The following is a 16627-nucleotide window of genomic DNA, read 5'->3' as shown; positions in this document are numbered from 1 at the left end:
AGCCCGGCCTGCCGCGGGGTCGCGCTCCCCGGCCTCGGCTGACCTTGGGCCGCCGGCCCCGCCCGCCCGCAGATGCAGCAAATAAAACCCACCCCTGCGCAAACACGACGAAAAGCCTTCCTTCCTCCCGCCCCCAGCGGGCGCCGGGGACGCAGCCGCCCGGCCGGCCCTCCCCGCGCCGAGGTCACCACCCTGGAAAAACAGGTCGGGCCGCGGCGCCCGGCGCATCCCGGCCCGGGGAGACCGGTTGTGCGCGCCGCGGACGGCGGCGCCGGGGCCGGGTCGGGCCGGTGCGGGGCCCGGCGGAAGGGAGGGTCGCGGCCGCCCCGCCGGCGCCTCGGGGCGGGCGGGGGTGTTTCCTGGGCGCCGCGGCCCCCGAGCTCCTCCCCCCGGGCGCGCCGACCCCGCGGCCGCGTGGGTCTGTGTTGGGGCGCCTTGTCCCGCGGGCCGGCGGGCCGGGGGTTCTCGCCCCGCTTCTGGAAGAAGCCGTGGGTCCCAGCCAGACACCTGAGTGGACGCTGACTAAAAATAAACAGAAGGCCTCGTTATCGCGCTTCGCAGCGCTGCGAATCTGTCATCTCGGGATTCCGAAGCGCTTGAGGCGTTGGATGAAACCCCACAGCCTCTCCGCGGGGCTTAGCGTATTTGTAAACGGAGAAAAAGAAGAATGCCCCTTAGGCAGCGGGACGGGGACAGTTGAGGGTAAAATGGACTTCCTGTTACCTTCCCGGAAACGCTCGTTTCTATTATGTAATTCCTGTTTCTGTGAATGAAGTCTTAGGTGCTGTGTCTCGCAGCCACCGAAATTTATGTAACTTCACTAGGGCTGAGGTCACTCCAATTACGAAGACCCCAGATTAGCCCACTGTATGCAAATAAAACATGACCCGGCAGCGTGGCTTGGCGTTTTCCTGACGTTACAACTGGAGGAGCCATGGCGAGCAGGGGTTCTTACCTTTGCTTAGTTTTTAGTAGTAATGTGCTGCGCTTTGTAAAGCTTACAAGTTTCCTTTTAGAGTGGATGGGAGTCTTCTTGATCTGGTTACTGGCCACCAAAGACATTTGACAATAGTAAAAGTTGGAATTTATTAATACTTTTTCCTTTGTGGCATTGTCTCGTTTGTATAACCTATTTTCAAGTGTAACTGCTGTCGCTTCGTAATTGAGTCAACAGTTTTAAGGTGGAAAATGCCAAATAATCCCAATGACTAAGATATTTTTTTGGAAGGTTATGATTTCAAAACATTGCTTCTCAGAAAAGTGAATATTAGGTGAGTAGTTGTAAATCTTTAAATGGGTCTTTGTATGTAACTTTTGTTTTATCCTTTATTGAAGGCGTACAGAAAGTTAGCCAAGGAATACCATCCTGATAAGAATCCAAATGCTGGTGACAAAGTAAGTTATTTGAGACTTTTTTCCCCCCTGACGTTTCAGTTTTAAACTTCAATTGCCCTCTTTGAAAAAGGAATGTTGTAAGAAAAGTCCGTTTATGCCCATGGAGCCAAGTTTTTGTGTTAAGAGTATTTTGGTTTTGTAGTAGGAATGCTAACATTCTGGGCAATGGTAGGTGATAAATAGGATCAGAATCAAACCAAAAGCAACTTAATTCTAATTAAGTGGACTCTGGATTCTTGTAGCCTTTCCCTGCCCTTCTATTTGAAAATCGAATTGTTTTCCTTTTTCTTTATAGTTCAAAGAAATAAGTTTTGCATATGAAGTACTATCAAATCCTGAGAAGCGCGAATTATATGACAGATATGGCGAACAAGGTCTTCGGGAAGGCAGCGGCGGAGGAGGTGGCATGGATGATATTTTCTCTCACATTTTTGGTGGGGGATTGTTTGGCTTCATGGGCAATCAGAGTAGAAGTCGAAATGGCAGAAGAAGAGGAGAAGACATGATGCATCCACTCAAGTGAATATCTTTCTTTTTCTCTTTTCCAAGTACCATGTTTCTCCGAAAATAAGACCTGGTCTTATATAAATTTTTGCTCCAACAATCTACATTTATTCATTTATTCATGTACAAAAATGTACATTTATTCAAACAGTCATGTCTGGCTGATGATCTTAATTGGGGCGTATGTTTAGGGTAGGGCTTATATTACGAGCATCCTGAGAAATCATGCTGGGCCTTATTTTCCAGTTAGGTCTTATTTGGGGGGAAACACGGTAGTAAATCTCAGTAGTGAGAGAAAAGGTATCAAAAAATGTTCTAGCCTTCATCAGAAAATAAAATCTTCCATTTGCTTCACTGTCCTCATTTGAATTTGATAACATGGGTGTTTGCATTTTGCTACGTATCTTAAAGGATGGTTGGTGTTTTTACCAAGCAGGAAGATGGTTTTGTTACATGCTTCTGATGCCGCTTTTTACTATATGATTAAAATTTTTAATTACGAAGATTCTCTTCTTTGAAGGATTTAAATCTTCCAAGTTAACTTTTATTTGAAAACTTATAAAGTGAGTGACATCTGACTAGTTTATTTACATGTTGTAGTCACTCATTACTTGATCCTCAGTGTGAACTCTTCTAAATTGGTTTCCATGGAGCTTGCTGGCTTCTAGCCTGACATTAACCTGCCAGCATATGAATAGTGTCTGACCTTGATCTGAGACTGGGAACCCATGAGCCCTCTACAATATGAAAATAGCTGTTTTACTTTGCAAAACTGTGAGGTCTTTTATCCTGTAACTTATTGATTAACCAATAATGATTTTACTAGTAAATGCCAGAGACTGAATTTCAAGTGTTTGTTTGTAATTCATGTAATCTAGTTTATAATTTGAATAGATTAGAGGAAGTAAAGCGTAATCAGTTACATTGTTTGAGTCTTATTCTTAAATGTGTTTGTATTGTAAAAGAATTAACCCTCAGAAACAAATGATCATTTGGATATCATTTCAACAATAACATTCAGGCAGTATGGATTAGTTCTTTCAGATTTTTCTTTGATGTAGAAATTGTCTAAGAAGTAAATAGGATGAAGAGAGTGCTGTACCTTATGTTTCTTCATATTTTCCATAAAATTTATTTCATACTGTACAGTAAATGTAGTTTTATTTCCTGTTGTTTTCTTTTAACATTATTGAAAGTTTCCCTGTTAGGACAACATTTCATTTTGGGTGGCTTTATAATATTCCATTCCATCATTTACTTAATCATTCACCTTTTCTATAGGATGTTGCCAGTTTTTCTCTGTAATAAATAGTGCTGCTATGAGTATCTTTATATACAGCCATGTCTCTGCTTGGCACAGATTCCCAGGCAGGCATCTGTGTTTTGAGACCGATAAATACAGTTAAATGTCCTGTAGAGGATTGTGCCAGTTTAGTCCCACTAGGGAAGAGTACCAGCTTTGCCAGACCATTACCCACATTTTTCCTTCCTTGGCCAGGTTTGTTGACGTGAGGATTTTTCTGGCCTCTTAAATAGTGGTTTTGCATACTAATTGAAATTTAATGTCAGGGGAAAAGACCTACCTATTTGTTTTCTGTAAACGATTGATTAAAGGTCTTATGAAATATAAAAGAGAGATGCAATCAAGTGCTTTTGTTTGAAGTTAAGCTCAAGATATGTCAGGATTTGGAAGCACTGGTAATGTTTTGTCTGTGTTTTGTCCTTATGCTGCCTAGAATGTATAAAGTTTTAGCTAAAGGTAACAACTTTGAGAAAATTCAAATACCACAAAATAGGATAGGTGCTTTGCAGAATACTTCCAACTATTTTTTGTTCCTCTGTTTTAAAGTAAACATGTACTAGTAAAGGAGGTTTAAAAACACAGTGAGAAGGATAAGGCCAGACTAAATGCATCGCTGCCAGATCCTAAATGAAGAGTCATTTTGAGATTTCTGATATACATAGATTTTTGGTTTTTCTGGTTTTTTTTTTTTTAGGTTAGTTTGGAAAGGAATGGTTCTATAATTCATATATGCTGTATGAATAAAGGCGAGTTGGGTTTTATCAGTGGTGTTTTTTAATAGACTTTTTAAAATAAACCTTTTTTGGGTCATAACCTCTTTGAAAATTTGGTTAAAAGTTGTTCAAATACACAGTTTTGTGTATAACTCACTGGGTTCTTCAGAGCTCTAAAATTTGTAGGTTTTCTGTTGAAAAGCTATTCTTTTTTTCCTCTCTTTCGAAAACCTTTTCCTCTCCTCTGTCACGCTATAGATAAGGCTACTTTCTTTTCTTTTCTCTTTTTTTGAGACATGCAATCGGAGTGCCTCCCATAGGTTGTAAATATGACTTTGTAGCCTTTCTAAATTGTTTTTGGAGGGATCAGAGCCTTGTAATAGAGTGTGGACTCTAGAGCTAGGCAGCCTATGGGATCTTGGGCAGGTTACTTAGCCTCCCTGTGCCTCGGTTTTGTCTTACAAAATGGGGAGAATAATTGTACCTTCTTCAGAAGCTTAGATTAGGCAGAGGGCTCCTGCCTGAGGCCAGAAGAAGGCTGTGATGCTTTGGGTTTGAGCAGTTACCAGCATGATCAGAAAATGCAGTGCAGGTAGACTGTTGGCCTGATCCTGTAGGTTCTGGCTTTGGGCACTGTATGCACTGTCCAGAGCTATAAAATCTGCCTGCTGATTGGAGCCACGAAATAAAACCCCAGTCAGTTGACTTAATGTGTTTTTGAAGTCTTTGTTTTAAAAGGTTGTAGTGGAATTCACTATACTGGCTGTCATTTATATCTTGTATTTAAGAGAACTTGGCAAAATTTGATTGAGCCTAACTCTTTTCTCCCCAGAGTATCTTTAGAAGATCTGTATAATGGCAAGACAACCAAACTACAACTAAGCAAGAATGTACTCTGTAGTGCATGCAGTGGGTAAGTGTGTGTCCTGGTCCTGAAAAAATTTCATTTGTTTTTTCAGTGGTACAGAGTCTATTCCAGATAAAAAGTTGTCCATGGTTTAAAACTACCCAACACAGAACATTTTCTGATACCTCTGAGAAGCAGTGTAATTACCAGTCATTGGGGGTTGAAGAGGACAGTTGAAGGCAAAAGCACAATTCCAGTTTGTTATGGCCTACTGCAGGGGTCAGCAAACGGTGGCTCGTGAGCCACATGCTGCTTTTTGGATACGTTCCGTCTCAAAAGTTTGCCGACCCCTGGAAGAGCCAATCCTGTCCCTCACAACAATTTAAAAATAATTCAAGAGCCATAAATATATTTTTTCAAATAAGGAAAATTTAAAGTAATATAAATGAAACTATGATAGTTTTATTTTCATTGTCAATTTTACTTCAGAGCCACGTGTACATACCCAAAGAGCCGCATGCGGCTCGTGAGCCGCAGTTTGCCAACTCTTGGCGGCTCTTCCGTCTCAAAAGTTTGTAGACTCCTGGCCTACTGGAATGGTCCGTGGGCAAAAATCTAATTGGTTCTTTTGCTTGCTGTAGCCAAGGTGGAAAGTCTGGAGCTGTGCAGAAGTGTAGTGCTTGTCGGGGTCGAGGTGTTCGCATCATGATCAGACAGCTGGCTCCGGGAATGGTACAGCAGATGCAGTCTGTCTGTTCCGACTGTAACGGAGAAGGTACGTGTGCCCGTGCTCCTCTGCTTTTAGAGGAATGGTTGGGAATACAAAAATAGGAGAGGCTTACAGTTTTTAACACGTTTGTATTCGTCTTGTTAAAGACAGTTCTAAAAGGAAAATGTGAAAATAATTATTTCATCATGTAGAGAGAGGCCCAGTGAACACAGATGAAACAGTAACTATGTATTACGTTCAATGAAATGTTCCTCTTTTCTAAATTCCAAAAAGATGGCCAAAGTGTTTTGTCCTTTTATATTAAAAAGGTGATATTTGATAAAGAGGAAAAAGCAAATTGTTTAGTTACCATTCTGGTAAAGTTGGAGGATTTAACTGTAAGCTCTAGGTAGCTTTTGAGGCTAGATATTGGGGTTGAAGCTCTTCTCACAAAAGTAAATATTTTAAGCTTTGTGGGCAGAATGGTTTCTGAAACTGCTGCTCACCTCTGCCCCTTAGCGTTTTTATAGCCACAGACAATATGGAAGCCAATGGGCATGGCTGTCTTCCAGTTAAACATGTCACGTAAACGGGCATGCCCAGTTGGTTCGTGGGCCTTTATTTGTCAGCCCCTGTTCTAGAGCAGTGGTATCCAAAAGAATTTTTCTGCGATGATGGAAGTGTTCCCTATATGCGTCGCCTAGTGTGGTAGCCACGAGCCGCCTGTGGCTGCTGAGTACTTGGATGTGGCTAGTGGGGTTGGGGAGCTAAGTTTTTAATTTTAATGAATTTAAACTTAAATAGCCACTGATGGCTAGAGGCCACCATATCAGACAGCACAGTTTTAGAACGTTCTTTACTAAGCTGCTTCTGGAAGTGACAAGATAATTTGGAGATGCTTCCTATTATATTCCCCTCCTAGTGAATCTCAGTGCCTTGTATGTTATTACTGACGAGTGCTGCTATCAAACCAAAGTTGATGGAAATCTTCCATGTACCATTACCAATTTTTAGGAACTGATATTTTTTAGAACATAATTTGCAAAGTCAGCATTCTAGAAACAGTCCCTGAAGTCATTAATTATACATGTTATCTAAGCATTTAAAGTGTATGAATAATCAGCCATTAGAAATCAATGCTAGTTTTTCACAATCTGCTATGTACAACTTCAATTTTACTTTATTATGTATTATCAAATATTTCAGAACAATACATAGAAAAGAAACTGTGTTGTCCTGAACATTGTATGGAGGTACTCAGTGCCAGTTAAATTCAAGCATTTCTAACTGGTTTTGGAAATTCTCAATGGTGGTATACCTAAATAAAGGGGAGATCTGAGCAGCTTTTCGTGTATGAAATAAATAATTCAGTACCAACTGTACTGTGTAATACAGAGCCATAAAGGATATTTAAAATTTTATTCGGGTTCTCTGTTCATTGTTAAACTTACATGAAACTAAGACTGAAGACGCATTTATAGAAGCCCAGCATTGTGTCCTTGATCCTTAGGCTTTGTTTTAACTTTAGGAAGTAGAGTCAGGAGTCAAAAAAGTATTTTAACATTGTGGACCGGTGATGCAGATTTGCATCTATACATTTTTTTTTTTTTTAAGATTTTTTTTGGGGAATTGGGGGGATGGGAACAGTGCTGGGGAATTGGGGGAAGGGGAACAGACAAGTTGCTGTCCTTTTGTTCTTCAGTATGGTTGTGGAGGACGTTGCTTCACTGGCCCAAGCTGGCACCATCATTGCGCTCTTCCCGGGCGAGGCAGATCAGTCGCCGGCTTCTGGACGGCCGCTCACTGCGGCTGCTGGCCGCTCACGCTGGCTGCTGGCTACACACGGTAGCCCATGGCAACTCCCTGCAGCAGGGGCTGCAGCCTACGCCGTCGCCGGCGACTCATGGCAGCCCAGCTCCAGGTTGAGCTGTTGTTCAGCATCTTAGCTGTAGAGGGCAGTGTCACTGGCCCTCATATGTGGGATCCGAACCAGGGCCCTCCGGCATCCCAAGCCAGTTCTTAACCATCGCGCCACTCGGCCGGCCCGCATCTGTACATTTAAATGCCTCATCCTCAATGTGTTAAGATACACTATAATCTGAAATAGAGGAGACAAGGTAGCTGGGTCCTTGAGGTAACCTGCAGTAAGATGTGAGTTTTTGTTATGAATGATGCTTTAAACTTGAGGTAGCAATTAAAAGAAGTTCAGCAAATTTATTTAATGAATAAGGCATTATCAAGAGTGCAACATAGTACTCTTGCTGGAAATTTGAATGACCTCTGTTTCCAGGAGAGGTAATTAATGAAAAGGACCGCTGTAAAAAATGTGAAGGGAAGAAGGTGATAAAAGAAGTCAAGATTCTTGAAGTCCACGTGGACAAAGGCATGAAACATGGACAGAGAATCACGTTCACAGGGGAAGCAGACCAGGCCCCCGGAGTAGAACCTGGAGACATTGTTCTCTTGCTACAGGAAAAAGAACACGAGGTAATTTCCTTTTTGTTTGTTTGATTCAGAAATGTGTCTTGTGCACGACATACAGGTTAGACCTGTTTGGGTTCTCTGGAGCAACCCTGAGCACAGGCCGAAGTGGAGCATCAGGCTGAGGTCCTAAGAGTTGACTTACTCGGTATATCACCAAGGCAGGTGCAGTGAGAAGCGCTGTAAGAGGCACATTCGGTCCCAGCTTGGCCACTGACCAGCACAGTGACCTTATGTAACCCTAATGTCCCTGGACCCCAGCTTCCTTGTTTATGAAAATAAGGGCACTGGACCAGATGATCTGAGGTGGCTTATTTTTCACTGGGAAACGCCTTTGATGGATGGTGAGTGGACAAGGCGTCAGTCCTCAGTGCTGCTGTTGATTTGTTTTACACACTGGGTATCTGAGTGAGCTTTTTTTGAAAGAAGGTTCTGCAGTTTTAAAATATTTTCATTTTTGGATTTCTGATTGAATATGCATGGTATCTGTTATGTACAAGGCAAAATTGACTGGCCAAATGATGTGGTCTGGTGTCTTGTTATTGTGATTATACCATTATAACTGTGTTACTTAATGTGCCATATATGGTGTACTGTAGACCTTTACTCATGAAGAATATATCGAGCTAGTCATGAAACATCCCTGTAGTAATCAGCCACATTCTTGAATATGGAAGCATTTGACAGGGTTCTGGCTTTGAACTTGATCACATTGATTCAAGCTCCTCTGAAAGTCTTTACATCTCAGGTCAGCCACCTTTTTAGTTTACACTAAAATTTTGTCCCATTTGATGGTGATTTCTACAAATAAATTTTTTAAATCACTTTAAGAATCCAGTAGAGAACAAAACCACAGTGAGAGGCAAATTCTGGGAATTTGATTAGGTTCATGCCCTCTAGGTTGGTGTTCTCCCCTGCACTAGCCTTTCTCAGCAAAGCCAAAATATAAATTAGTATATCTATATCTGTATATGTCTATATAGATATATTGGGCTGTCGGAAAAGTCATGGCACATTTTTTCTTTTCGTTGCACAAATGCGTCATGACTTTTCCGACAACCCAATATATGTGTTTATACATGTCGGCCCTTTGTGGATATTGCCAAGCCTACAAATAGCAGGGGCCTCGTAGATTGCTTAAAAATAGGAGTAATTTCTAAAATTTTGCCTTGAAATATTTGTAACTCTTTTACAAGATTCTCTATTAACTGGTATTTTAGCCACTTCCTCATTTGTTTAATCTTGCCTTCCATGCATGACACCACACAAGGCAGGAAGACAGCCGAGTAACTTTTGTTTCTAGTCCCCTTGGGCATAGACTAGAGGAAGCTGTATTGTAAGATGGCACAGCGTGTGGGTATTCTCACTGGTGTATCACTGCTATCTGGCAGTGCAGCAGTGGGACTGTTGAGAGGAAGTTGGGAGGTAATGCTTATTCGGAGCAGAGCAGAAATGATGTTTTGGATTTGGGGCGTGTCAAACTGATGGTGAAACTTTGTCCCCCTAAGTTCAGTATGTAGCGGTATCATTAAATGGGGATTTGAAAAACAGAGATCACTGGATTTGGAGACAAGGGGCTTAAGTTCTGACTCCCGTTGACTAGCAGTGGCCTCCCTGGGCTGGGCGGCCTAACTAAACACAAAGCTTGCCCTTCCTCAGAATCAAACGAGGTGACCAATGAGCTGCTTTGCTTTCTTGGCTGTGGGAGGCGTTTGGAAGGAAGTTCCTTAGAATTGTTGGCAGCAGTGGAATTGCATGGAGTTTCCAACAGACAGCAGGTGTCACTGGTTATCTAAAGTAGAAAGTAGAATGGACTTCCATCTAGTAAGAGGGCAGAGGTTCCTTCTTGGTTTTATGATGACAAGTAAATTTGAGCCCAAGATGAGATTTAGGCAGTTGTTTAATTTATACCACTGAAAATACTCTGAACCTTTGGAAGAAAACTTGACTAGTTTGAACTAGTTCATGAAAAAGCTTGTAGATACTTTGCCCCCCCACACACACACACACACTCCAGTGCTCTTGTTGAAGTAATTGTGAGGCCATGAGATTACTGTTCATGCTGTGTCTGAAACAGTGTAGAAGTTCTGATCAAAAACATTCAGTTTGGGGAGTGCTGCGTATCATGCGTGTTCATTGTTCAGCGTGCGTGCGCATGCACGTGGGGTGACCTGGGTGCACTTGTGCAGCAGAGAACCACAGTATCTGCAATGCTATTCTCCGACTATACACCATCCTTTTTTTTTATAAATTATTACAGCTTTTCAGTGTTTTGCTGTCTGGTTCTTGGTAGTGCCTCCCATTAATCTTGTTTTTCAAAATTTTCCTGATCTTGCTTGTTTATTTTCTGAAGTTTAGCATCAATTTGATTGGCTTAATCATCCCTCTTCCTCCCTCCTCCCCCCCTCCTTGCAAAAAAAACAAACTGATACCAGTTTTTATTGGAATCGCTTTCCTTTGAGGTCTCCTATCCAGGAACTGGTGTTCCTTTTTGCTCCCTGCTTCTAATACAGTTTTAATTTAACAAAAGGATATTTGGTGAAAGATGATTCAAGTTTCCTGTTGCTGCTGAGGCTGCTGGTTCAGGACCACTGGTCAAGATAATGGTTTGAGATTAACTTTCCTTCGTGGGTACATTTAGGAGGATAATTTAGGAAAAGAAGGTATCTTTCAGCTTTTCTCTTTTCTCTGAATGAACCATCCAGCAGTCTTTGGAAGAGAGATTTGTATTGGAAAAAATCTAGGTGATGTTTCACTGCAGTTAATTTTGTTTCATAAATTTTAAAAGTTAAGTATATAGATATTTCTAAATTCCATTAAGTAAAAATTGCAAACTGGGCATGTGTGAAATTAGATATATTTTTCTGACACATTAAAAACTCGGAAACAGTCTATGTTTATTGAATAATCTTTGCATGGCCTAGTCCATAGGCTTATTCTGTTTGATTTACATTCATCTAAGCAAGTTTTGAAATTTAGGTGAGATAAAACTGGTTTATGTATGTGTGAAGCATGGTATTTAAGCTTCTTTACTGGCGGAGCATTACTGGTTGAACTTTTTATGTTGAACTTGGACCCTCCCTTCTGTGTTAGGCTCACATCTGGGGAGCCCTCCGAGGTACCTGTTCTACACAACCCCGCAGGGCTTTCTACACCTTTCTGCTCAGAGGCGGGGTCAGGAAGTGGGCCTTCAGAATATACCCCATTCTCCTCTTGGAGCCTCAGCTGTGCCTTAGGGGCCATTTATTTTCACAATTCCAGAGCTTGCCTGGTAGACATTTCTAGCATATTACTTAAGAATAGCTAGGTTTCTTCATATAAATTTAGGGAATCAGGGATGGTGGCAGTTTGGCTTTTGCAGTGAATGGTAGAATTAAGGTTTTGAAATCAATTCCAGGAACACAGCACAACAGAGAATGGTGCCATCGTTTTTTTACAATATACTTCTTGTGCACTTTATTTGTAGGTGTTCCAGAGAGATGGGAATGATTTGCACATGACATATAAGATAGGACTTGTTGAAGCTCTGTGTGGATTTCAGTTCACGTTTAAGCACCTTGATGCGCGTCAGATTGTGGTAAAATACCCCCCAGGCAAAGTGATTGAACCAGGTAAATCTCGATTTGTCTGATCTAGGGGTCCATGTGTTCTTTTACAATTTGTCGTTTTTTTAGAGTTGGTGACTGTTAATGTTGTGGAGCACCTTTCTTCTTGGATGAAATTCTTACTGCTTTCCCCATTACTTACTCAAAAATAGGATGTGTCCGTGTAGTTCGAGGTGAAGGAATGCCACAGTATCGTAATCCCTTTGAAAAAGGTGATCTTTACATAAAGTTTGATGTGCAGTTTCCTGAAAACAACTGGATCAGCTCAGAAAAGCTTTCTGTAAGTGTTCTCCAAATTTAAACAAAAGATAACAAGGCTTAATAATGGTGGTTTCTTTTCACCTTCCATCTGATGTTGATGCTAAGATTAGATCACTCAACTTTTAGTATTTTACTTTTTAAGTATTTGAGTGATTAATGGGTTGCCCTGGTTGTTAATAAAATGAGGATTGCTGGTATAAATGTTTGTAGGGCCAAGCGGGGAATAGTAAAGGAATAAAGCAGACTGGGTGTGATGGGCTGCTTAGGCGTTGGGACCCCCTGGAGAGCAATTTCCTCACCTGAAAAGGGCAGCTCTCAGCTTAGCATCTATCTGCTGGGTGTTCCATGCAGGAAGGCACATCACGTCTGGCGTAACATTTTCCAATGTTTAAGCGCTGGCAACTAATTTTGTTATGCTTTTGTTTTTTGCTAAGCAACATATGGGTTGCACAAAAGATGTCTGCAGATTTGGCCGGTGGGTCATTAGCTTGTGGTCTCTGGCTTAAAGTGCAAAGACATCTATTTTCACTCTAAAAGAAGCACACACCTTGAAAGGTATCAAAAGGGAGGTTAATGAAGATACCTTACAACTAACCTTGTTCTTGTCTGTTGTAATAAAGGAACTAGAAGATCTTCTGCCCTGTAGACCAGACGTTCCAAACATAATTGGAGACACAGAGGAGGTAGAGCTTCAGGAATTCGATAGCACCCGGGGCTCAGGAGGTGGTCAGCGGCGTGAAGCCTATAATGACAGCTCTGACGAAGAGAGCAGCAGCCATCATGGGCCAGGGGTGCAGTGTGCCCATCAGTAAACTCTACAGACAAATTAATTGCACAAGTGGATTTTCTTTCCACATTTGCCTGGTTTGTTTTCAACGATCCAGCTGGAGTGTCTGGGTCAGTCCAGATGAACTGATGGACATCTGTTGGTCTATGTGTAACTTTTAAAGTTGGTATAGTATCTACAGAGTGTATAATTTAAACTAACCACAAAGCTTTACATCTTCATTTTGACTGTTCTGTAGCAAAATAAAGCACTTGAAAGGAAACAAGACTCCCTTTCACACATGGGTTTTAAGTTTCAGTCCTGGCATCTGTGCTTAATTTTTATCGGTTTTGTGTAGAGTTTTTTGTTTAATATTTTAAATTCAGATCCCACATTGTAAAGTTTGTGTACAATTTGTCCTAAAGCTTTGTGTTTGGCTGCACCTGCATAAGCTGCTACAAATAGAATAAAGAATTTCATAGCCTGTATCTATCATTTAGGTGCATGGAAAAATGGGCTTTGCACACAATGGGTTTGGAGCTGACTGGGAACAATGGGAAGAAATGCATTAGCTGTGGTTGTAAAGTTTTTTGGGTTTGTTTTTTTTTTCCTTTTTTTTTTTAACATCTTGTGAAAGGTTTTTGAAACTCGATAATAAAAAGCAGTTGGTGTAAATTATTCTTTGTGTCACATTTTTAGAAGGAAGAGCATATTTTGAACTGGAGACTGTACCTTAGCTCTGGTTCTGAAGCAGCCCTTAAAAACCCATTGGCCTGAAGCTTTCACCTCAGGCACGTGCCCATTTTATAGTTTTAAAAGGGAAAAGGACGTTTGATATGTTGGTAGAAACAGGCTGTGTTGGTTTCAGTTGATGCTTTGTAAACCTGAGGGACATCTGAGTTGTGTAATTCGCTCCCAGGCCAGGGTAACGTGGCCTCTGTATCTCCCCACCACCCCATTTTAAAAATAAGGTAACAGCAAATCAATATTAGAACCATGTGTGCATAGAACCTGTTAAAATGCTCTCTGTTTTCATTAAATGTTAAGTTAAAAATTCTCTGTCTCCATTAAGTTGAATATTTGAGATTCGGGGAAGTGTTGATTATTACTAATGTTTTGTCGAAAAGTAAGACTCAATGGTATGAGAAAAAAGACTCAATGGTATGAGGAACTACTATGAAAAGGATGTTGTGTTGCTCTTTCCATCTTCCGACGATTACCTTCTTTTCATTCCCAGAACACACTTTAATTTTAGGGAAAAGAGGCATCAGTTGTACATTTTACATTTGTAAAAGAACAAATGGGGGAAACTGAAAACTAACATTTTTAAATGTGTTATGCCACCCCTAAGCCTACGTATACCTGTAGCGTATTTCTAGATCTGCTAGAACCTGGATGGAACAAAAGGTGTCCTGGCAGTAAGGCCCTGGGGTTTAAAATATTGTCCTATCCACTCTACCTCCATTGTACAAAAAATATTTTACAACCAGCCTGGGCAAGATTCAACAGCATAGTAGTTTTGTATCCAAGGTTACTTCCCACAACCACTTGAAGCGTAAGAAATGCAGTGGCAATATCAAGTTTGTAGCCTTTCCAATAAAGGTTTCTAAAACATTAGAGTTGTTCAGTGTAGTCTTTCTTTACATTCTTCTACCCAGGTTTTTTTGACTAGAGCAAAGAAAACATGGGAGGGGAGTGAGGCCTTGTTGAGATCTGTTACCTCAGTGCTTGGTGCGCTTTGCAGAGCACCTGTCTAGAGAAGCAGCATATATAGTATCACCCGCACAGGAATCTTTCATAACAGCTTTATTGTATTATAACTTCTATACCACTAAGCGTACCTTTTTTTAAAAAAAAAGATTTTATTGGGGAGTTGAGGAAGGGGAACAGTGTTAGGGAATCAGGGAAAGGGAACAGCCAAGTTGTCCTTCAATCTTAGTTGTGGAGGGGGCAGCTAGCTCAGCTCCAAGTCCAGTCACCATCGGGCCGCCTGTTGGCAGCTCGCAGCCACTCAGCTCAAGGTGCCGTGTTCAATCTTAGTTGCAGGGCCATCACATGCAGGAGTCGAACTGGTGCTCTCACCAGCTGAACCATCTTGCCACCTGTTGGCAGCTCACTGGCCCATGTGGGAATCGAACTGGCGAGCCTGTTGGTCAGAGCTCGTGCTCTTAACCAACTGAGCCACGTGGCCGGCCCAGCGTACCCTTTTTAAAGTGTACGTTTCGGGGTGGGGGATTACTATAATATATTCAGCTTGGCAACCATCACCACCACTAAATTGAGAACATTTTCAGCATCTCAGAAAAGAAACCCCAGGTCCACTAGCACTCCAGTTCCCCTCCCTGGCCCCTGTGCAATCGCTAATCTGGTTTCTGTTTGCCTATTGGACGTTTTGTGTAAAATGGAACCATAATGTGGCCTTTGGTGTTCATGAAGTACATATTCAAGCTTCATCCCCATGATAGCATGTTTCAGAACTTCACTTTTATTGTCAGGTAACATTTCATTGTATAGATACACCATGCGTTTGTTACCCCTTCATCAGTTGGACATGTACTTCTTTATTTGGGATAATGCTGCTAATGATTTTTGTGTGGACATATTTTGAGTTCTTTCGGATATATACCTAGGTTTGAAATTACTGGGTCACATGGCAACTTTAATCTTTTGAAGAACTGCCAAACTTCCCAAAAGGCTGCACCATTTTGCAATCCTACCAACAGCATATGAGGGTTTCCATTTTCCCTCAACTGTCAACGTGTATCTTACATAGCCATCCTAGGGGGTATGAAGTGTTTTGATTTGCATTTGCCTCATGACTGATGAGCTTGCCACGTGTTTACTGGCCATTTGTTTATCTTTGGAGAAATGTCTATTCAAATCCTTTGCCCATCCTTGACTCAGATTTTCTTCATTTTTACCTATTTCTGTTAGGGGTACATATTACATGTAGTCCTGTCTGTATAGGCTCTTCTTGGCTGAGCTAGTTCTCAGACTTGGTGTTTGATGACTTGGACAATTCTGAGGTATTTTGTAGAAAGTCCCTGTACTAATACTCCATGTGTAAGAGCTGTTTCTAACAGGTTTACTTGCGTGAATCACTGTAGTTGCTTTGGCGAAACACTTAGAAGCCTGGCCCCTACCCTCTGCCAACCACTTGCATAGCTGTTCGTTTCCAGTTTACGTGTACAGAAGTAGCCCATGCCCACGTGGGAAACACCTTGATCGATGAGTACAGTGCCAAGTATCGTTCCTTTCACCTTTCATTTTAGACTCCCATTGTCAAAGTTATCTAGGTCAGCGCCTTTCCCCCCACCACCTTCAGTGACACTGTTTCATGTTTGTAATAGAGTTTCGTTGTGTTGTTGCGTTCTGCATTCTATCCCAGGAAACACCACCACCACCTCCTAAATGATTTTTTTAAAATCCAGGTACATCCAGGGCAACGCTGTAAAGTTCAATGTGATCTGACAAGTGCATAGTGCCATGTATCTACTAATGTAGTGTCATACAGAAGTTGCACCACCCTGAAAAAAACCCGTGCTTCACCTATGTGACTCCTCCCCTCTCCCTCCTGAACCCATGACAACCACTTCTTACTGTTGCCTTCTCCACAATTTCATGTAATTAGTCATATAGCATGTGGCTTCCACTTAGCATATGCATTTAAGATTCATCCATGTCTTTTTAAGGTTCCACTGTAGGGTTGTTCCAGTTTGTTTACTCCTTATCAGGTAATTAATTTGCTAACATTGTCCCATTCCATAGGTTGTCATCACTTTCTTGATAGTGTCCTTTGAAGCAGAAAGGTTTTTAATTTTGAGTAAGGCCAGTGTATTTTTTTTTTTTGTTCCTTGTGCTTTTGGTGTCACAAAGAATTTTAACCAAAATGTGTAACACTGGAGAAGACCTTCAGGGTTCATTGTGGTATAGTAATTGCTTTTTTACACATAAGTCACTCGACTCTGGGGAGTAGGTAGGACTTTGGAGATCCCATCTGGTAACTGATAATTGACTTGAGAAGCCCACGTGAAGTTATGTCT

At 41.5% G+C, this 16627-nt stretch overlaps 1 protein-coding gene across 1 annotated transcript; it reads left to right on the top strand.

The window, feature by feature from the left end:
* Positions 1-57: 57 nt before the first annotated feature.
* On the top strand, positions 58-13640 carry DNAJA2 (DnaJ heat shock protein family (Hsp40) member A2). The gene is made up of 9 exons (XM_019643181.1): positions 58-204; positions 1336-1395; positions 1691-1914; positions 4748-4828; positions 5404-5537; positions 7762-7958; positions 11419-11563; positions 11710-11837; positions 12439-13640. The coding sequence occupies exons 1-9, from the start codon at positions 73-75 to the stop codon at positions 12628-12630; spliced, it is 1293 nt and encodes a 430-aa protein (XP_019498726.1). The 5' UTR covers positions 58-72; the 3' UTR covers positions 12631-13640.
* The last annotated feature ends 2987 nt before the right edge of the window (positions 13641-16627 follow it).

The sequence above is a fragment of the Hipposideros armiger genome, unplaced genomic scaffold (genome assembly GCF_001890085.2).
Source record: "Hipposideros armiger isolate ML-2016 unplaced genomic scaffold, ASM189008v1 scaffold_4, whole genome shotgun sequence".
Classification (NCBI taxonomy): Eukaryota; Metazoa; Chordata; class Mammalia; order Chiroptera; family Hipposideridae; genus Hipposideros; species Hipposideros armiger.
The sequence above is the reverse complement of the archived record's forward strand: the minus strand, read 5'-3'. Positions and strand labels throughout refer to the sequence as shown.